The 17,486-nt window shown below is 41.5% G+C and overlaps 1 protein-coding gene across 1 annotated transcript in view; it reads right to left on the reverse strand.

The window, feature by feature from the left end:
- lrriq1 (leucine rich repeats and IQ motif containing 1) overlaps window positions 1-17,486 on the reverse strand; it is a 60,623-nt gene that overhangs the window by 23,799 nt on the left and 19,338 nt on the right. The window contains exons 12-17 of the mRNA XM_023955454.1: window positions 13,687-13,866; window positions 7,784-8,137; window positions 6,685-6,835; window positions 5,087-5,206; window positions 3,651-3,722; window positions 1,430-1,551 (exon numbers count right to left, since the gene is read on the reverse strand). Coding sequence (XP_023811222.1) covers window positions 1,430-1,551; window positions 3,651-3,722; window positions 5,087-5,206; window positions 6,685-6,835; window positions 7,784-8,137; window positions 13,687-13,866 — 999 coding nt within the window. The remainder of the gene's footprint in view (window positions 1-1,429; window positions 1,552-3,650; window positions 3,723-5,086; window positions 5,207-6,684; window positions 6,836-7,783; window positions 8,138-13,686; window positions 13,867-17,486) is intronic.

The raw sequence follows: 17,486 nt of genomic DNA on the forward strand, positions 1-17,486 counted from the left end.
CCTTCTGCGGAGGATTTCTGCCGGGAACTGGTCATTAACGCTGTAATGCGTGCCTTTGAGTTCCCGTCCGCGGCCCTTCACCAACTCCTTCTGTTTGAAATGTTCGAATTTAGCCACAATAGGACGCGGGCGCAGGTGGTCGGACTTTCTTCCTCCGAGGCGGTGAACCCTGTGGAAGGAGATCTTCTGCACCTCCTCCTTGGGGAGCTTCAGGTGGACCTCTAAAAAGGATCTAACGGTGGCCTCGGGGTCTTCTCCTGCCTCCTCTGGAACCCCCGCGACCACTAGATTGTCCCTCATGCTCCTCGACTGAAGATCCAGGAGGGTTTCCTTTATGGATCGGTTCTCCTCGGAGAGACGAGTGGTGTCACTGTTCAGGATCTTGACGGTCTCTCTGAGGGCCTGGTTCTCCGCTGCAAGCTCCCGCACCTGCTGCTGGCTGAATTCCAGAGACTCCCGCAGACCTTGAAATTCTCTATGGAGGATCTCCAGCAAATTGAGGCGGCAATCAAAGCTGGAGAGCTTTTTGTCAATCGAATCCAGGATATCGCTCATTCCGCTGCCCGGAGAGGACACAGCCCCGGGAGAGTCCTCAGGCCGTTCACGCTTGGCGGAGGGGGTGGTGGTGGCGGTTCTGGGCTTCACCATGTTGCAGGTATTAAAACACTCGTCAATGAAATTCTCCAGGTCCTCCAGGCTGACAGAAGCTTAATACTCTTAACAGGTTGTGTTAGTTAGCAGGAAATATTTTAATATGGCGGAAAAATGAAACAAGATCGAAAATGTTTGTTCAAATGCTTACGCGCCGCCAAGTCGACTCACCACACTCGTCTCGCTGGGTCTCGCGATACTACAGCATCACGCCTGTTTTTAACTATTTTTTAGTATTGCCTGTACTGTTATTGTTGCTGATGTTGGGCTTTTTTTCATGGTCTAAAGTCCATTGACTGTGTATGAGAACTGGAGTGAGCGAGTGTGACATCCTCCATTGAAAACAGTTCACTTCCAGCTTTAAGCAAATGAAGTCCATTCAGTCGCCAATTTTCTTGGATTTGGACACCGCCATGTTGGAACCAGGAATCATTGGTAAGCAGTGACTGGTCTGAGTCAATGTTTCTATGGCAACCACTCACCAATCAGGAGTGTGCTTGTTAGAGTACAGATTTGTTTCAACACCTGAGACAGTCACAGCGTTGAGTGTGAGAAGCATTTGTCTTTATGAGATGCTCAAGCTAGCGGTAGCTCACCTCACCAAACATTTTGACAGCTGAACTTTGTGTTGGAGCATATTTCCAACGGAGATATTAAAATAAATTAGTTTTTACTAAAACACATTCTGTCATTTTTGTTAAAAAAGGTCTAAGGGAGGTGTGGAGAAATCTGGCTCTACTGGTGCACCTCCATATCTGATGACGCCCCTTTTGAATACCTGTTGGAAGTCTCTGGTGAATCTTTTTGAGAGGCTGAGTCTCCATGTTCCCCTGCTGTCCAGGCCTGAAACGGGCTCCATGTATGTGATGATATGTATGAGGAAGGACCAAAAGGGGGGAGCTGGAAAACATGTTTAAAAGAAAATAAGGACAGCGTCAAAATAAAAAATACAAATTCACAAGCTTCAATGTTTTAGGCTGCCTCTGAGGTATCAATCGGAGTTGCAGTTATTTCCTGCTGCTGCATTAAAAAACCACACTGATCGTCTTTTGATCTATTTTCAAAGTGTTCCAGTGGTCTTTTAATTATGATTTTGCTGTTTTTAGCTAAATGTTTTTTTTTTAAATGTGTCCTTTTCTTGGACATAGTTTCTGCAGAGCGGCAGAATTTTACCTCTGATTGTGGGAGGGACCATTGGAGTGGAGCAACCCTACCCCCCTTTCCCTCCCTCTCTATTTATTCTTCCCACTAGCTTACAGCCTCTCACAACCCCAAGCTAACTGTCAGGAACTGGTGGCCCCAAGTCCTCATCTGAGGAGCCAAAATGCAGGAGACCCGGCGTGGTGACAGAAAATAAAAGAAGGACAAAACCCATGGAGCAACATAAAGGTGACACAACAGAGCAGATGACCTGACAAACCAGACACTTGTTATTATATGAGGGTTCTGGACTACATGAGGACCAGCTGTGAACCACTGAGGACGACTCAGAACATGACCACAAACCAAACAGAACCCTCACTAACATTAGCCGTGCATCAAAAACAGTGAGTACTATCAGATCTGTCCATCTGTACAGTTTAGATTCAGATTCCAGCTCTGACAAAGAAAACAAAGACGTACATGGATCTGTTTGTCTGCAGGTGGATGATCAGAATGGAGTAGAGCAGGGAGACTGTGGACCATCCATCGTATTTTCTACATCACAAATACATTCTTTTTTAAATAGAATCTTTTCATCTTCTGCTGATTCACAACTATGTGAATAAGTCACAGCTCAGTGGCCTTGTGGAAGAGTGTCCAGCCTGTGACTGGAAGGTCGTTCGTTCAAATCCAGGCTGAGTCATACCAAAAACTCTAAAATTGGGACTCAATTCCTCTGTGCATGACACTCAGCATTAAGGGGTTGGTTTGGGGGGTTAAACCACCAAATGCTTCTGGAGTGTGTCTGTGGGTATGTGTCAATTAATATAACTTTAAAGAAATTCCAAATGAAATTTTAAGCTTGGATTTCTCTGACTGATGCCCAAAGAAGGCACTACACCTCTGCCTTAAGAAAGCACTGGGCACAGAGATTATAGTCTATTTAAATGGTTGTAAATTGTAGTTCATTTTTGTATGTTCTGTCTGTCTTCTTTTATGGATCTGAGTCTGAAATAAAGTGAATTATTAAAAACTGGATTTTTATCAGAGTGGGTCTTTAATGGTGCAAACTGGCAGCTCTGAAAACTGCCTGCTGTGACAAAACCTGCAATGCACCTCACATTAAGTTTCCTCGGTGATAAAACATTTAGCTGGAAATACCAAATTGACTCTAAAGACTCTTTTCTGTTTCCATTAACATGTGTTCCAACCTGAAAAACACCCAAATCCGCCTCTAAATACTCTAGTGTGAGAAAGGTGGGATTTTAGCAGAAGTTGAAACCGTCCTCCACTGTGAACCTCAAAGACAATGAAATATAATGCTCATAGGAATTCTCTGTCACTTTTACACCAAAGAGCATATTTTATTTTAGTTCCTCAGCAGTAAATTTTCAGATTTCACACTTGTGGAGTGCTCATTTGTACGTCAAAGTAACGGTTTAATCACTCTCCAGACTTCATTCTCTCCTCACTGAATTGCTCATCTCGGCCTTTGAAGTGTTCCTCGCCGTCAACAGGCAGAGGCCGACCACACAGCAGCTGCAGCTCATCAGCTCGTCCAAAGCGGCTACCATGATGTACAGTCTGAGCACGCTCCAAAGAAAAGATCCAACAAGAGGTAAACCAAGTTCAAAAGCAAGAAAAAAACACAGCGACATTTCAGCAAGTGTCAAAAATGACATCTGCCGATGTTGAGCAGCCCTGGTCTCTTCAGGAAATAATGGTGCTTTTTAAATTCAAAGGTTCGTGGTGACTGGAGGAAAACCTGGAGGGGGGGATTCTCTATGGCAGAGATAGTAAAACATAAATCAAAGTATGGGTGAATTACAGGAATAAACGTTGTCAGAAGACCTTACCTTTAGCTCTGGGACTGGACAGTATCTGGGGGATGAATCCTCAAAGTCAGTCCAGTTTTTATCCAGGTTTGGCTGTTTATGAAAAAAAAAAAAAACATTTTACATTTTTCAAAAACTGCTTCCTGTTGTGACAAGAAGTATTTGAAAGAAAATGTTCTTCAGGTACAGATTTTTCATAGGAAAATGTTTGTAGTAGATCAGTGCGCAAGCATGTATTTTGTGACATTTGTGCAGCTTTGTGTTTGCATCACTGACTATATGAGTAATCGTGATGCCATCCAAAGAGAGTGGGTTACTTCCTATCTTCAATGAAATTAAGTCAAATACTTTGCCTTTTTTTTTACAGTACAGATGCCGCCATGATTGAACCAGTGAGTCAATCTGAGTCACCATTTCTATGGCAAACGCTTTCACCAATCGGAGTGAGTTTGTTGGACAGCCACACCCGTACCACTACCCATACCTACACAGAAATCTGTCAATGAAGCATTGTGAACATTTGACGTGAGACCACAGACCTTTATTAAGGGGTCTGACTGGTCAGATCATAACATGAATAATGTGAACTGCAGCAAAAATCCCATGAAAAAAAAAGACACTTCACCCTCCCTGCCTCCAGTGTGAAGACGTATGAATGTCCTGGTGATGGTCAGAGGCAGCCACACCTTCGTCAGTCTGCCCCAGGGCAGCTTACCGTCACCAAGTATGGTTGAGGAGGGAATGAATAATGGACACACATTGTAAGCGCTTTGAGCGTCTGGAAAAGTGGAGATAAGTCCAATCCATTATTCCTATCATCCCTTTGTTTACACTTTCTCCCACTAGCTCACAACCCCAACCTAACATTAGCAGTGCAACAAAGATGGCGAGGAATATTGGAGCTCTTCAGCCATACAGTTAAGAGCCAGATTGCCGCTCAGGCGAGGAAAAGAAAAACCGACATGGATCTATTTGTCTGCAAGTGGATGAATCAGAATGGAGCGAACTGCATTGTTTTGTCTGCTTTCTGCTTTATGCATTTCTGAGCTTAAATTCTGTTTCATATGTCATCCATCATCAGAAAAATGCTACAAGAACATGTTAAAAACACCAAAACACAATCTATAAGGAGGTAGGCCTTTGCAAAAAGTTAACAGAGCTAGAATGGTTCTTCTGACCAATAGACTGAGTAACAGCTGTGTTTTTTCCTATAGAAATCTATGGGATTTTCCAGACAGGAAGCAGCAGGTACTTCCTGTCTGGAACACCAGAGAGGAGGAGTTACTCAGTCCAGTTCTCATATACAGTCAATGGTTTGCATGTAGTGGGAGTTGGATGAGCACATTAACTGTACTACTCTGTATCAAAGTATGTGCAGGTCAGTGAGATGTGATGTGATGTGGGGGGGTAATTACTGAACCGTGAGACTATAAAAACATATGAAGTTGTAAGCGTACCTCATCAAATACAAATTCCTCCTCCTCCTCTTCGAAGGTGTCATCCTCTCCATCAGGGCACTCTACGGCAGCAAGAGCAGATGCAAGCTTCCTCCTCAAAGTGAAGCCTCTCCAAAACGCCTGGAGGTGCCCCAGGAAAGACAAGAGGACCATCCATGAACCTCAGAGCAAAGGTAAATACTGTATGTTATCCCATTAGAGAGATAAAACATGTTCGGCGGCATTTTAATTGCCGAGCACTCTGCTGTCTGAACTCTGCATGACTCCAAGCTCCTCACAGACAAATGGAGGTCCAGTGTGCCTCTAAATCCTCCAATTCCCAGTGGGCTGGGGGGGCACACTCCACTTCAAGTCGAGCCTCACAGGAATTCTGGAACTCTTGCAACCACATTTCTTTGGAATTTGATTAATCACTATGTTCCCATCAAACAGACTCACACTCACACAATGTTCCTCCACGTCAACCCCCCCGCCAGCCTTCTCGCTTGGAGGTTCCTAAAGGACTCATCAAACAATTTTGTGTTGACAGAGGATTGGGGAAAGGTGGCGTGTAGCGTGTTTTCGGTGCAGCAGCTTGCACTCCTGTGCAGAGGAGCAGTCCAGGAAGTGAACACAGCCTGTTTGAGGGCTTCCATCTTCAGCTGTGGATGGAGGCTCCAGCCTGTCTCCATTGAAAGAACAGGTCTTCACAAAGACATCTAAACTCTAGCCAGTTTACAGCTTGTTCCAAATGATATTGTCTATGATTTAAATACTCAATGTAAATGACAGTCACTTTCATGTCACTAACCATTGAGGATATATACAATTTTATTGAACACACGTAAAGATAACAGTATTCTCAATATTCTCAAGAACTTCATTTGATGAATTATCTGCATTAGGAGGTCATATTTTCTGAAATCAAAAGCCATTCTAATCAAAAACATCTTAATAGGTCAAGTTACATTTCAACATGGGAGGCATTACTATAAAGCAGCTCAACAATTGTTGTATCCATTGAACTTGGGAGTTTTTGGAGAGTTTGTGCGTAAACTTCTTTGTCAGAATTGCCTCCCAGAGCTGCTGTTTGGAACTGCCTCCCACTCTCAGATTGTTTTGCATAAAGATGCTGTTCTCAATAGGGTTGAGGTCAGGGGAGGATGGGGGGGGGGGGCACCCCAACAGTTTCTCTCCTTTTCTACATGTAGGTAGGTCAATCAGTCGGTCGGGGCTGGCAGGCAGGCAGGCAGGCATGTTGGCAGGCATGTTGGCAGGTGTGTTGGTAAGCATGCAGGCAGGCAGGTATAGAGATCATTTTTCTTTCCCATATTGCTTGAAAATGTTGGTCCGCTTATTAATGTGGAATTTCCTGTAGTAGTTTTTCCTTTAATTGAAGTCACCTGACAAACTAATGATCACAGGTGTCTGAGATGATCCAAAGGACTCAGAGACACACTATTACCCATGAGTTTAATAAAATATTAAGAATTTCATTGTTTTGACAAAACATGTTTGACTGGATTCAAGCTAACCATCACATGATCAAATGAACCAGCAGAGTTTCCAGAGGAAAATGGTTTCACCTCCTGGATGGAAAGTCAAGCAAGAAAACTCACCTGGATGACTGTTGCTGCAACGGTGTTCTTGTTGTTAGGCACATGCTCCAATTCCTCCTCATTATCTTCTGTTCTTTTCACAGTGGAAGTAGTGTTCTTAAGTCGTTGCCTGTATTTCCTCCACCTCTGTTGAATCACAACGGCTGCTAAGCTGCTCCAAAACAGGGATGCACACACAACACACACAAAGGAAAGCAATGAAGAGAAAAGTACAAACCACATTTCTCCTGTAAAGCTTGATTATTCAAGATGTGATGAGTAAGTCACAAGACGACCATCAACCAGACAGAAGAGTTGAACCAATTGCCCAACATTTGCAACACGTGTCTACAACTTCCATTACTGGGACCTGCTGGTTCACTATAAGAGAGAGAGTAATGGTGTTAGGGATTTTGTTTTAACATTAATGAGGACTTCTCACATTTTTTGTATCATTTATGGTGAGTTACTGAGAGACTGATATAGTTTGTCTGGAGTATTTTCATGGCCTGTATTAACGGTCTCTCCCTGTCTCTGCAGCTTCACATCAACACAAACTCCTGCTGTAACTCACTTCCTGCATCACCACAGAGAAGAGAAAAGTTATATCTGGTCTACAGAACTACATCCACGATTTGCTCTGTAATGCCTGTGAAGAAGGTCAGGCTGGTGATATCGTGACAAAGACATAAACTGAACGGATCATGTCTGTGACACGGACACTTTGTGGTTTTTCATCTTTTGATTGCAGCTCATCTTATAGTTTTAATGAGCAGATGAGGTTAGAGTCCAGCCTGTTTGGACTTCCTTGATTATGTAGTTCTTAAAAATATTTAAAAGAAAATCACAGAAAAGATTTGAATGATGATCACCTTTTTTTTTTTTAAATAAATGATGTTTTTTTTTACTGAATGTGATACCCTTCCATTAGAACTGCTAATATTTAAATTAAAAAAATAATTTTTTAAAGTTTCTTTTTTCCGTCAGCAGTGGCTTGTTGGATATCGGAATGAAAATATGACCTTTCAACATAAACAGATTAGCTGACCTTAAATTGTCACTGTAGAATTGGCTGAAATGGATGAAAATAACGGTCTGACTGAATCAGATTAAGATTTACCGTTTGAAGTCGGAGTTGTGATGAGTGGGAACTTTCTCTAAAGGGAAGCTGATTCCACAGGTAAATCCTTTGGATGTGCGGCGTCTTCTTACTTCATGTGCGTCTTCCTCAATGACTTCTCTGTTTGGGGCGATGGTCTCATGACTGGGCTCCTCTTCTGTGTAACACCTTTCTGCGGTTGTACTGTCTGTGTAAAGTGTCTTTCCACATGGTGCTGGTTTGGGATTGGGCTTTTCCGATGAAGGAGTGGCACCAGCATTTTCGTGGAACAATCTCTGCTCTTCGGCCAGCTTCAGAGCCAAAGTGTGGTGCTGGCACAAACTGCTCACGGCATCCAGGTGAGGTGAAGCATCACTGTGGACATGGAAACTGTAACTAGAATCAAAATGTACAAGAAGATGTTTGGAATGTTGTAAACTTAAACAATAAAGATGGAAGCACCCAGGGCTTTTGTTGTAGTTTCATGTTTTACCACCAGGGCTTGACTTTCCAAAGCTTTGTCCTTTTCTGTTTTTTTACAGGTTTTCTCGGTTGCCTTGGTGCATTTTTCACAAAAGAAATAACTTTTGTTCAACAGAAAATGTAGTCATTTGGGTGCAACCTATTGGCAGTTTCAGGTTCATTTCCCCCAACGGCATATGCTTTTGGAAAAATATCTGCCAGAAGATCACTTTTAACTAGCTTTTGATCACTATTAATTTGATTTGATCCTGTCTGTCAAAATGATCTACACTTGTAGAGGCTGAGCACAACTAGTAATCTTCATTTCATTGCTTGTGTCATTGCATACACAATTATAGAACACATCGTCAAACAGTCATATTTGGCAAAAGGCTGGTGGCGTGGAAGAAATGGCGTTGGAGAGATAGCCACCATTGAGGCCAATATTACAGGGGAATATTATCACGTTTGCGCCACTCTCAGAAAGTGGCGTTCACACTCGTTGCCTGTCTTGGTTCTTGCAGACATCAGCTTGGATAACCAGCTGATGTGTTCGCCTCAATGCTGTGACTTTGTTGTGCTGGAAATCTTGGTTTCGTTGCTGTTTGTTTTTCTCAAAATAATGAAAAACATATTAAAACTTAAAAGTAGTCAAACTTCCTCTTTTCCATTGGGCTTTTCTCTTTAGGGGTCGCCACAGCAAATCAGCTTCCTCCATCCAACCCCGTCTTCTGCATCCTCTACTCTACCACCAGCTACCTCCATGTCTTCTTTTCCTGCATCCATAAACATTCTCCTTGGTCTTCTTATAGATTTCTTTGCCTGGCAGCTTTAAACTCAGCATCCTTCTACATGTGTGGCCTCTCTGACTTGATCTCCAAAACCTCTAAGATGTGCTGTCCCTCTGATGTCCTCATTCCTGATCCATCCTGGTCGCTTCCAAAGAGAAGCTCGCCATCTTTGTTACCTCCAGCTCTGCTTCCTGTCTTTTCCTCAGGGTCACTGGGCCAAACAACATGGCTGCTTTCACCACAGTTGTGAACACCTTTCCTTTCATTTGAGCTAAAACTCGTCTGTCACACCTGACACATTTCTCCACCCATTCCAACCTGCCTGCACTCACTTCCTTATTTCTTTTCCACACTCGTCATTACTCTGGACTCTTGACCATGGATCCTCCACCTTCTTTACCTCTTCTCCTTGTAACCTCACTCTTCCACTTGGGTTCCTCTCATTCACACACATGTTCTCCGTCTTGCTGAGGCTAACCTTCATTCCTCTGCTTTCCAGGGCAAACCACCACCTCTCTTGCTTCTCCTCCACCTGTGTCCTGCTCTCGCAACAAATCACAATATCGTCTGCAAACATCATAGTCCACTGTGATCCCTAATCTCATCTGTCAGCCTGTCCATCAATGCAAACAGAGAGGGCTCCGTGCTGATCCTTGATGTAATCCTACCTCCACCTTGAACTCCTCTGTCGCCCCTACAGCACACCTCACCACCGTCTTACAGCCCTCATTAATGTCCTGCACTGCTCTAAACATACTTCTCTGTCACTCCAGACCTTCTCACACAACACCACAGTTCCTCTCTGGGTACCGTGTCATAAGCTTTCTCCAGATCTACAAAGACACAGTGCAGCTCTTTTTGACCTCCCTGTACTTCTCTATCAACATGCTCAAAGCAAGTATCGCATTTGTAACACTATTGCGTGGCATGAAACCACAAATAATCATTTGTGCTTTTAGTTTAGCTTCAACTACTCTTTCCCATAGTTTTTGGCAAACAAAAACAATGTCTCATATAAATTACTTATCTGGCAAATTATGGTAGAAAAATAACTTTTAAAGAAACATTTACTTTTCTATTACTAACATATTTGGTTGTGTCACAAAAACAGCAGTTATAAGCCACATAATGTTACACTATTCTTTTTATTATATTGATTTTTTTAAACCAGTTAATGGAAAGAAAGGTACAAACACATTCATAGACATAAGCCTGGTTGTCTGGTCATGTTCTACTACATAATGTCTCTTTCAGTGAGGGATACATGGCTACAAAGGCACCTCAATGGAAACTTAATGAATCTATTTGCAATGCTTTGCCCCGCTCCCCTGCCTGTCCTGCCCCTGAGGGGTCAGAGACACACTCTGCCTGTCTGGAATGACGACAGTCTCAAGTAGAGCTGCTTCTTTTCTACAAAGCCTGCACTCTTCACTCTCAGTGGGACAAAAAAGTGAGGAGTCAAGGAGTCAAAGAGTGCGACCCCAATGATCCTCCAACGCTGTACCTGCTGGTTCACTCCAGGGTCACAATAAATGTCTAATAATCTGAGGAACTTTGATTGTCTTTTCCTCTTTCAAACACTTGCATACACATGAAAAAAGAAAAAACTGGCAAACTGACCAGGGTGAACCCCACATTCCCCCAGTAGCAGCTGGGTAGGCTCCAGCAACCCCGTGACCCTGAACATGAATAAGCAAATATAGAAAGTAGAAGGATGGATGAAAAAAGAAATACCAACCAGTGATAGCAATGCCATTTCATTTTTAGCGAACACCATCATGGGGTTTACTGTATTGACAACTGTAGGCTTCAGAGCAGCTGATGCCATGATATGCACTTTGCAATTTTTAGTTTTTGAAATAAAACAAATTTAACTTTAATTTAACTATTTTTAAATTGAAATCAAGATAGATAGAACGTTTATTATTATGGCAAATATTGCTTTAAATAGGTTTAACAAAAAGTCAATAAACATTCTACTTTTTTTTGTTTGCAATAAAAGTCAAAAAAACATTTCTTTGTTTGTTTCTTGCATGAAAGTACAAAACTCCCAAGACTACATAAAAATCTTGATCAGAATGGGACAGAGAGAAGAAAAACATCTTTTAGTATTTAAAGCTAACCTAAGCATTTTTTGACGAATCTTTTCATATTTCTAATAATTTTGCAGCAAAAAAAATCCCCAATTTGTGGCCATTCAGTTATTTCCTCCAGGTTTCCCTGCTGTGACCCAGCGCCTGTTTTGAATCAACCCTAAAAACAGCAAATGACAAGCAGCATGCACATGCACGCCTTATCTCGTCATGTCAGACATTATTTCACTTGAAATAGGAACAACTTTATTTGGGAGTTTAGGCTTATGCATCGAAGGCTGTCATGGTAAATATTTAGAAAAAATTGTCCTGAAAATACAAAGGAGGCTAAATGAATTGGTTGGTAAGGATTTGCACCTTACAGTCACCAGTGAAGTGACATGTGTCAGTCTTCTCACCTCTCCTAAACCTCACACTGACAAAAGGTCAGGCCAGGGGTTAAATGGCTGTGTAGGCTCTCGCAAAGCCCCCAAAATGGTTCATTGTTCAGGGGCCATAGGGGTAGAGGCTACACGGCGAGGGGGAAAGCATGGGGAGACCTAACCTACCCCCAAGCCATGGGAGTCCTTGGCGTGACCCGAACGAGTGGGCGCCGCCACGTTTCATCTTTTGTGCTGAGCAACTTCGAAAGGTCAGGAAGATAAGCAGAAAGTTGATTGGTGTTTTAACTGCTGGTGGTCCTCCTTGTGCAGGGATGTCAACGTGTGCAGAGGCCAGCGACACTGAAGGACTTGAGAAAATAGATGGACGTTGTCTTAGACTCACTACGCCTCACGTATCAGACATAACAAGAGAATGGCTGACATTCCTCTCTGCTCCATGTCTGACAGGATAATCTGCTGGAGATAAAAGGAGGTGTAATCCAACCTCCTGTACCACGTTTTCCAGTGGCTTTGATTATCTTCTTCTGTTGAGGTGTATCCCATCTTACATCCTGATTCTGTTTGTCTTTTTCACGGGGATTTGAGCTCTTCGGTCATCTGTCTTCCGTTTCCTTCTCTTTACAATGCTGGCAATTAAATATTCAACTCCGGCTGCCCAAAAACATTTCCTAAAGTTTCTCAGAAGGAAAGCCGTTGTGAGGTATCTCATGAAGAGTTTGTATTTTTACGGACACAGAACTCAGTTTCATCAAACCTTAAAAGAAATAATCTGTCTTGTGTGACACTAAAACCCCCGTACCAGTTTTTTGGGGGTTTTTTTCACACCTCAAAATCAAATTTCAGTTGATGAGTACAGCTGTGCGTTTAGCCTTTTACCACTGAAGCTTTAGCTCCAGTGTTTACATTCTGTCCACTACTGTAACTCTTCAACCGTTTATGAAATCAGCGGATTTTGTCGTGGAAAAAAGCGGCTTTGTGCCATTATGCAACATTTCTCTGCGTCAGAATCAGCGGATTCACTTTGATTGCATAAACGGTTAAAGATTATGGTATGTGAAAGAGTGCGGGCTATTTAGGTGTCACCGGCAGCAACATCTCCGTTGTTAAAGGGTTAACACTTCTGGAAAAAGTTTTTTATCTAAATAATTAAATTACAAACTGATTTTAAGCAAAAAATATCAGAAAACTGGTTTTTAAAATGTGTTTTTTTTAAGTAAAATTTTAAAAACAGCTAACAAAATGATCAAAAAAATCATCGAAAAAATGTCTCAATACCTGAATCCTAAGTCAGTGTTTAGTATTACTCTTTAAAACCGTGGATTATACTGTCAATTCATGATTACTCTGATTTAAAATGGTCTTTACATGGATGATAAAGTTCTGATGAGGACATCAAACCTATTTTTACAGCCAGAACGGTTGATAATTTGCTTTATATTTGGAATCCTCCTTATTAGTCCTATAAAGTTAACTAAACTTTAAAGGTGGGAGTTTTTCCGTTTATTTTGATTGACAGACATTAAAGCTGTGGAAATGCTGCCCTTGGTTCAAGCGCCTTTTGTGTGTTTAAGTGTTTTATAAAGTTAATTTCTCAAGAAAAGAAACCCCAAAGTGGTATTTTGATCTGTTCCCCTCTTTCTGAGTGTTCCTCTAAAAACCTGCGCTCTGAGCACCAGCCCCTCCCAACCTTCGAAAACGAGCGGCTTCTCACTTTGGGATGTAGGAAGAGTCTGCGGTCCCAGCATCACCCTCAGAGTAACACACACACAAACCCCCTTTCTCCATGGAGCTAGCAGTTATCGGCTAGCTGCATTCCCTTTTTATGCACAGTATGCACATCCATCTTTGCAGAAGTTTGGGTGTTGTTTGTTTTCATGGGTGAGACGCAAACACGCTGCCGAGGCCGACTTTAGATAGACGTCATGAAACGGGAAGCACCGTGAAAGCCGGTGCCTCAGAGGTGCAGTCATCTTAGGAAAAAACTAATATTGAATAAAAAATGCATTCTTTCGTGTGCCAAAGGTAATACATGATCACATACATGGATATTGTTGACTATAGAAGACGTAAGAATGGCATGGTTTAGGCCCTTTAAATCTCCCCTTCACCCCTTATAACCAGTTGGAAAAAGGGAAAAGAGTTGAGTAACATGAAAACAGGAACAGCTCGATGTTATCGTGCTGACTTCTTCCCACCTGAGCTCTGTGCTGTGAAGCTGCTGTAAATCCTGAGTCTGCTGAAGCTGCTCTCGGCAGATCGACAGGAACGACCCCGGGGCAGAGATGACCCGCGGAGCAGGCGAGGCCGACATAGAGGAGTCTGTCAGCTGGCCATCAATGGCCTTCAGTCCAGGAACTGCTTTCTGTAGGACGCATCTGAAAATGAAAGCAAACCAATCAAATGTAACTCAAAGGCTTTTAACCCTTGTGCTATCCTAGGCCCTTTACCATTGGGAGTTGGGTCATCTAGACCCACTAGACAGTGCTCTGAACCTTTTTTCTTCAATGATTTGTGATCTTCACTGGTGTCCATGGATTACATGAAATCTTAACACCTTTATCCACCTTTGTCATGGTAGGGAGAACACGTCAAGGCAAGGGGGGGGTCATCTAAGATAGCACAAGGGATAAACTATGAGGGCAAAAACTATTTAGTAAAGGTGGAGGTCACATAGAAATATATATGTATAGCTTTTCTATTGACCTTAAAATCATATTATCCCATTATAAGGCACACATAACAGCCTTAATATTTTCAAAAGATAAGTATGTTTTATAATTTAGAGTGTCTTATATATGGATTCATTCTGCTGATTTGTGTATTAGTGTAACATTTGTTTTAGTGGTCAGTTTTGTTACATGGTACAGATATTGTGAATAGACTAACACGGATAATGCTTCTAACATGGCTAACATGTAGCGTGTTACTCACAAGTTCCAGAGTTACTGCAACCCAGTTATTTTTATTTTTATTTTTATTTTTATTTCAAGCACAAAATGAAAATAAACACAAGAGTTAAAAACAGAGCCATACAACAAAAGAGTGTGCTCGGAAAGGAGTGGGTGGAAGAAAAATCTTGTGTGCCCCCACCCCTTTTTACAACACCTTCTATTTCTATTTACAGTTTTTTCCTCTGTAGAGCACCTATGAGGAAGTTTATGTTTTATTGATCATTTCTAGCCTTGTAAAGTTCCATCAGTGACATCTTGTAGGTTTTTTATGAATACATGTAAACGTTTGCTTTTGTTTAAAACCTTCATCCAACCCGTTCCATAAAACCACAAATGGATGAGCACATTTTCTTTTGCGCTTTACTTTTAACGCCTGTCTCTGTCCTTGAACGTTTGGTTTATGTTTATTGGAAGTAACTTATTTCTGCCTTTAAACATGAAGAGCACCGTTTTAAGTTTCACTAGTTCCCATCATTTCTATAAACCAGACTTTAAAAAATGGTGTGTTTGTGTCAGTCCCATAATCCACAGCATGAACGATTGAATTGGCTTTTTTTTTGGTAAGATGCACAAAGACTGTAAATTTGCTTTATAAGTATTTCCCCAAACTTCTACACTGTATTGTAAATATGGTAGTATTATCTATGAATATATTAGTAAACGTGATTTGTGAGTTTTTCCCAACACTGGTAGACTTTCAGCAAGTTCAGCTCTGACTTCCTTTAGTTGTGGCTTCCAGCTTATTTTCTGGTCCATAATTGCTCAGAGGAACTCAATCACAGTCGCTCTTTCCACCACATGATTATCAATAGAAACTTTTACTACTAAATCTGCAGGAATGAGGCGATTTCCAAAAATCATGAATTTTGTATGGTTAACATTAACTGAGAGTTTTTTTTAATGTCAAACCATTTTAGTGTCCTTAACTCTGTTTTTACTATTTTTACAGTTAGGGAAACTAAAACAATTAGTTTTTAGTTAATAAAGTCTGACAGACAGAAAGACGCATCTCTGACTCTTTTTTCTTGCTCAATGCAACTTATAGCTCGGTGTGTCTTATATATGACGTAAATTCAAAAATGGACCATTTTTTTGACAGTACGCCTAATAATCTGGTGCAACCTATAGTGCTGACAATATGGTACCTAAGTTAAGAACACACATATTTTGCATCTGTTGACTCTGGGAGTTACATTTCTTTATGCTTAACATACGACATTTTATGTTTTGGCTCGTTTTAGCTCCATTTCTGAGAAACGGAGCCTACAAATAAATAAAAATCTTGACTGCATTAAGTGTGATGGGCTCCATGGATCCTGAACATAAGAACAGGCTCCTTGAAGAGAGGTCTCTGCTGCCCGAGGCTAAGGATGTGTAGGCAAAGGAATCTCAATCATTTGCCACAAAAACAGAGCCAGAGCATCTCTGAGTGCAGCGCCGGTCAAATGTTCATCTTCAGCAGAAACATCAGGAATAGTCTGCACAAGATTCAAGATTTCAAAACACATTTTTGCTTTAAGTGCTTAGAAGTTGAATTCTTTTATTTACTTTTCAGATTCTACTTCACCACATTTACCAAACATTTCAAAAAATGATGTGCTGAGACTTCAGAAAGAAGATGAATTTAGGAACAGCAGTTAGAATACTTTTCCCTTTTTTCAGTCATGTTTTTTCTCTTTCTTTTGCATGATCTATTCTAATATTATTGCAGGTGTGTTATAGAGTCACTCCATTGAAAATTCTGTTTATAAAATGTTCTGGCGGTGTTTTTCTGATCATGGAGACAGAAAAAAACATCTTCCGAGCTGGAATCTGGATCCAAACTGTACAGCTGGATGACTCCAATATTGCTCACCATTTTGGTTGCACCGCTAATGTTAGGTTGGGGCTTTGGGGGGCTGTAAGCTAGCGGGAGAGCATGTAGACAAAGGTATGATGGGAAATGAGTCCCACCCCCAACTCAGAGGTGAATTTCTAAAGAACTGCCGATGTGCAGAAGCTAGGTCCTAGAAAATGACTCAGGTTTTTTGATTTAGACCAAAAATCATAATTAAAAGACCGCTAGGAACACTTTTACGATGAACAAAAAGGACGATCGGAGCGGGACGTTAAGGCATGCTTTATACATTAGCTGCCATATGGTTTTGCATTGTGCTGTAAATGCAGACAGCATCTTGTTACATCCTTTTAGCATACAAAGGGCCTTTTATGCAAGTTCCTATACTATGTGTACTTATGCAACAACCCCTGACCCCCTTACCCCCATACCATACTGGCTTTTAAACTCAACACATTAAAACGTCTCCCCTGTTTCTTAACCTGGAGCACCTTAAAACTGGACCACAGCACACTCTCCATCTTTAAAATAGATTATTTTGATCTACCGGACAGCGTGACGTTTCGGAGCCATGTTCAAATATGGCTTCCTTCTTCACCAACCAGCTCTGCGGATCACAGAGGTTTCTGAAAGTATTCATGGGTCTACGTCTTTGACACAATCATTTCAATGAGGGAGGCCAATGACCACAGGCCTTTTATGAAGATCTTCAGCTTTGCCCTTTCACACGGAGATTCCTCCAGTTTCTTTAGAACGTTTGATCACATTCGACACAACAGAGCAGGAGCTTTGGAAATCGCAGTTTGCTGTAGCCTAAAACTCTTTTTAAACAATCATCTTTTTGAAATCATTTTAAAGAATGGAGAGCCTCTGCGCATTTTCGACAGTCTCAGTCCCTCTGATGCAGTGTTTTTCAACCAGTGTGCCGTGGGAAATTGCCCTCATTCACTGATCTAAAAACGTTTTCCATCTCCAGGATATCAGCTCTTTGTTCATCCAAACAGGCCCTGATAAAACACTGAGTACTTAGGAATATGAAAGATCATAAAATACTTTATTATTTGTGTTTATTTGATTCTATTAGAGACATTTTGATCATAATGACGGTACCACGATTTAGCTGCAGCTTCAGCTGTTTTAGGAAAAGTCCCGTCCCTTTAACTGTCTCCACCAATCATTCTTGGAGGCTTAAACACATGTCATCAGT

The sequence above is a fragment of the Oryzias latipes genome, chromosome 6, assembly GCF_002234675.1.
Source record: "Oryzias latipes chromosome 6, ASM223467v1".
NCBI lineage: Eukaryota > Metazoa > Chordata > Actinopteri > Beloniformes > Adrianichthyidae > Oryzias > Oryzias latipes.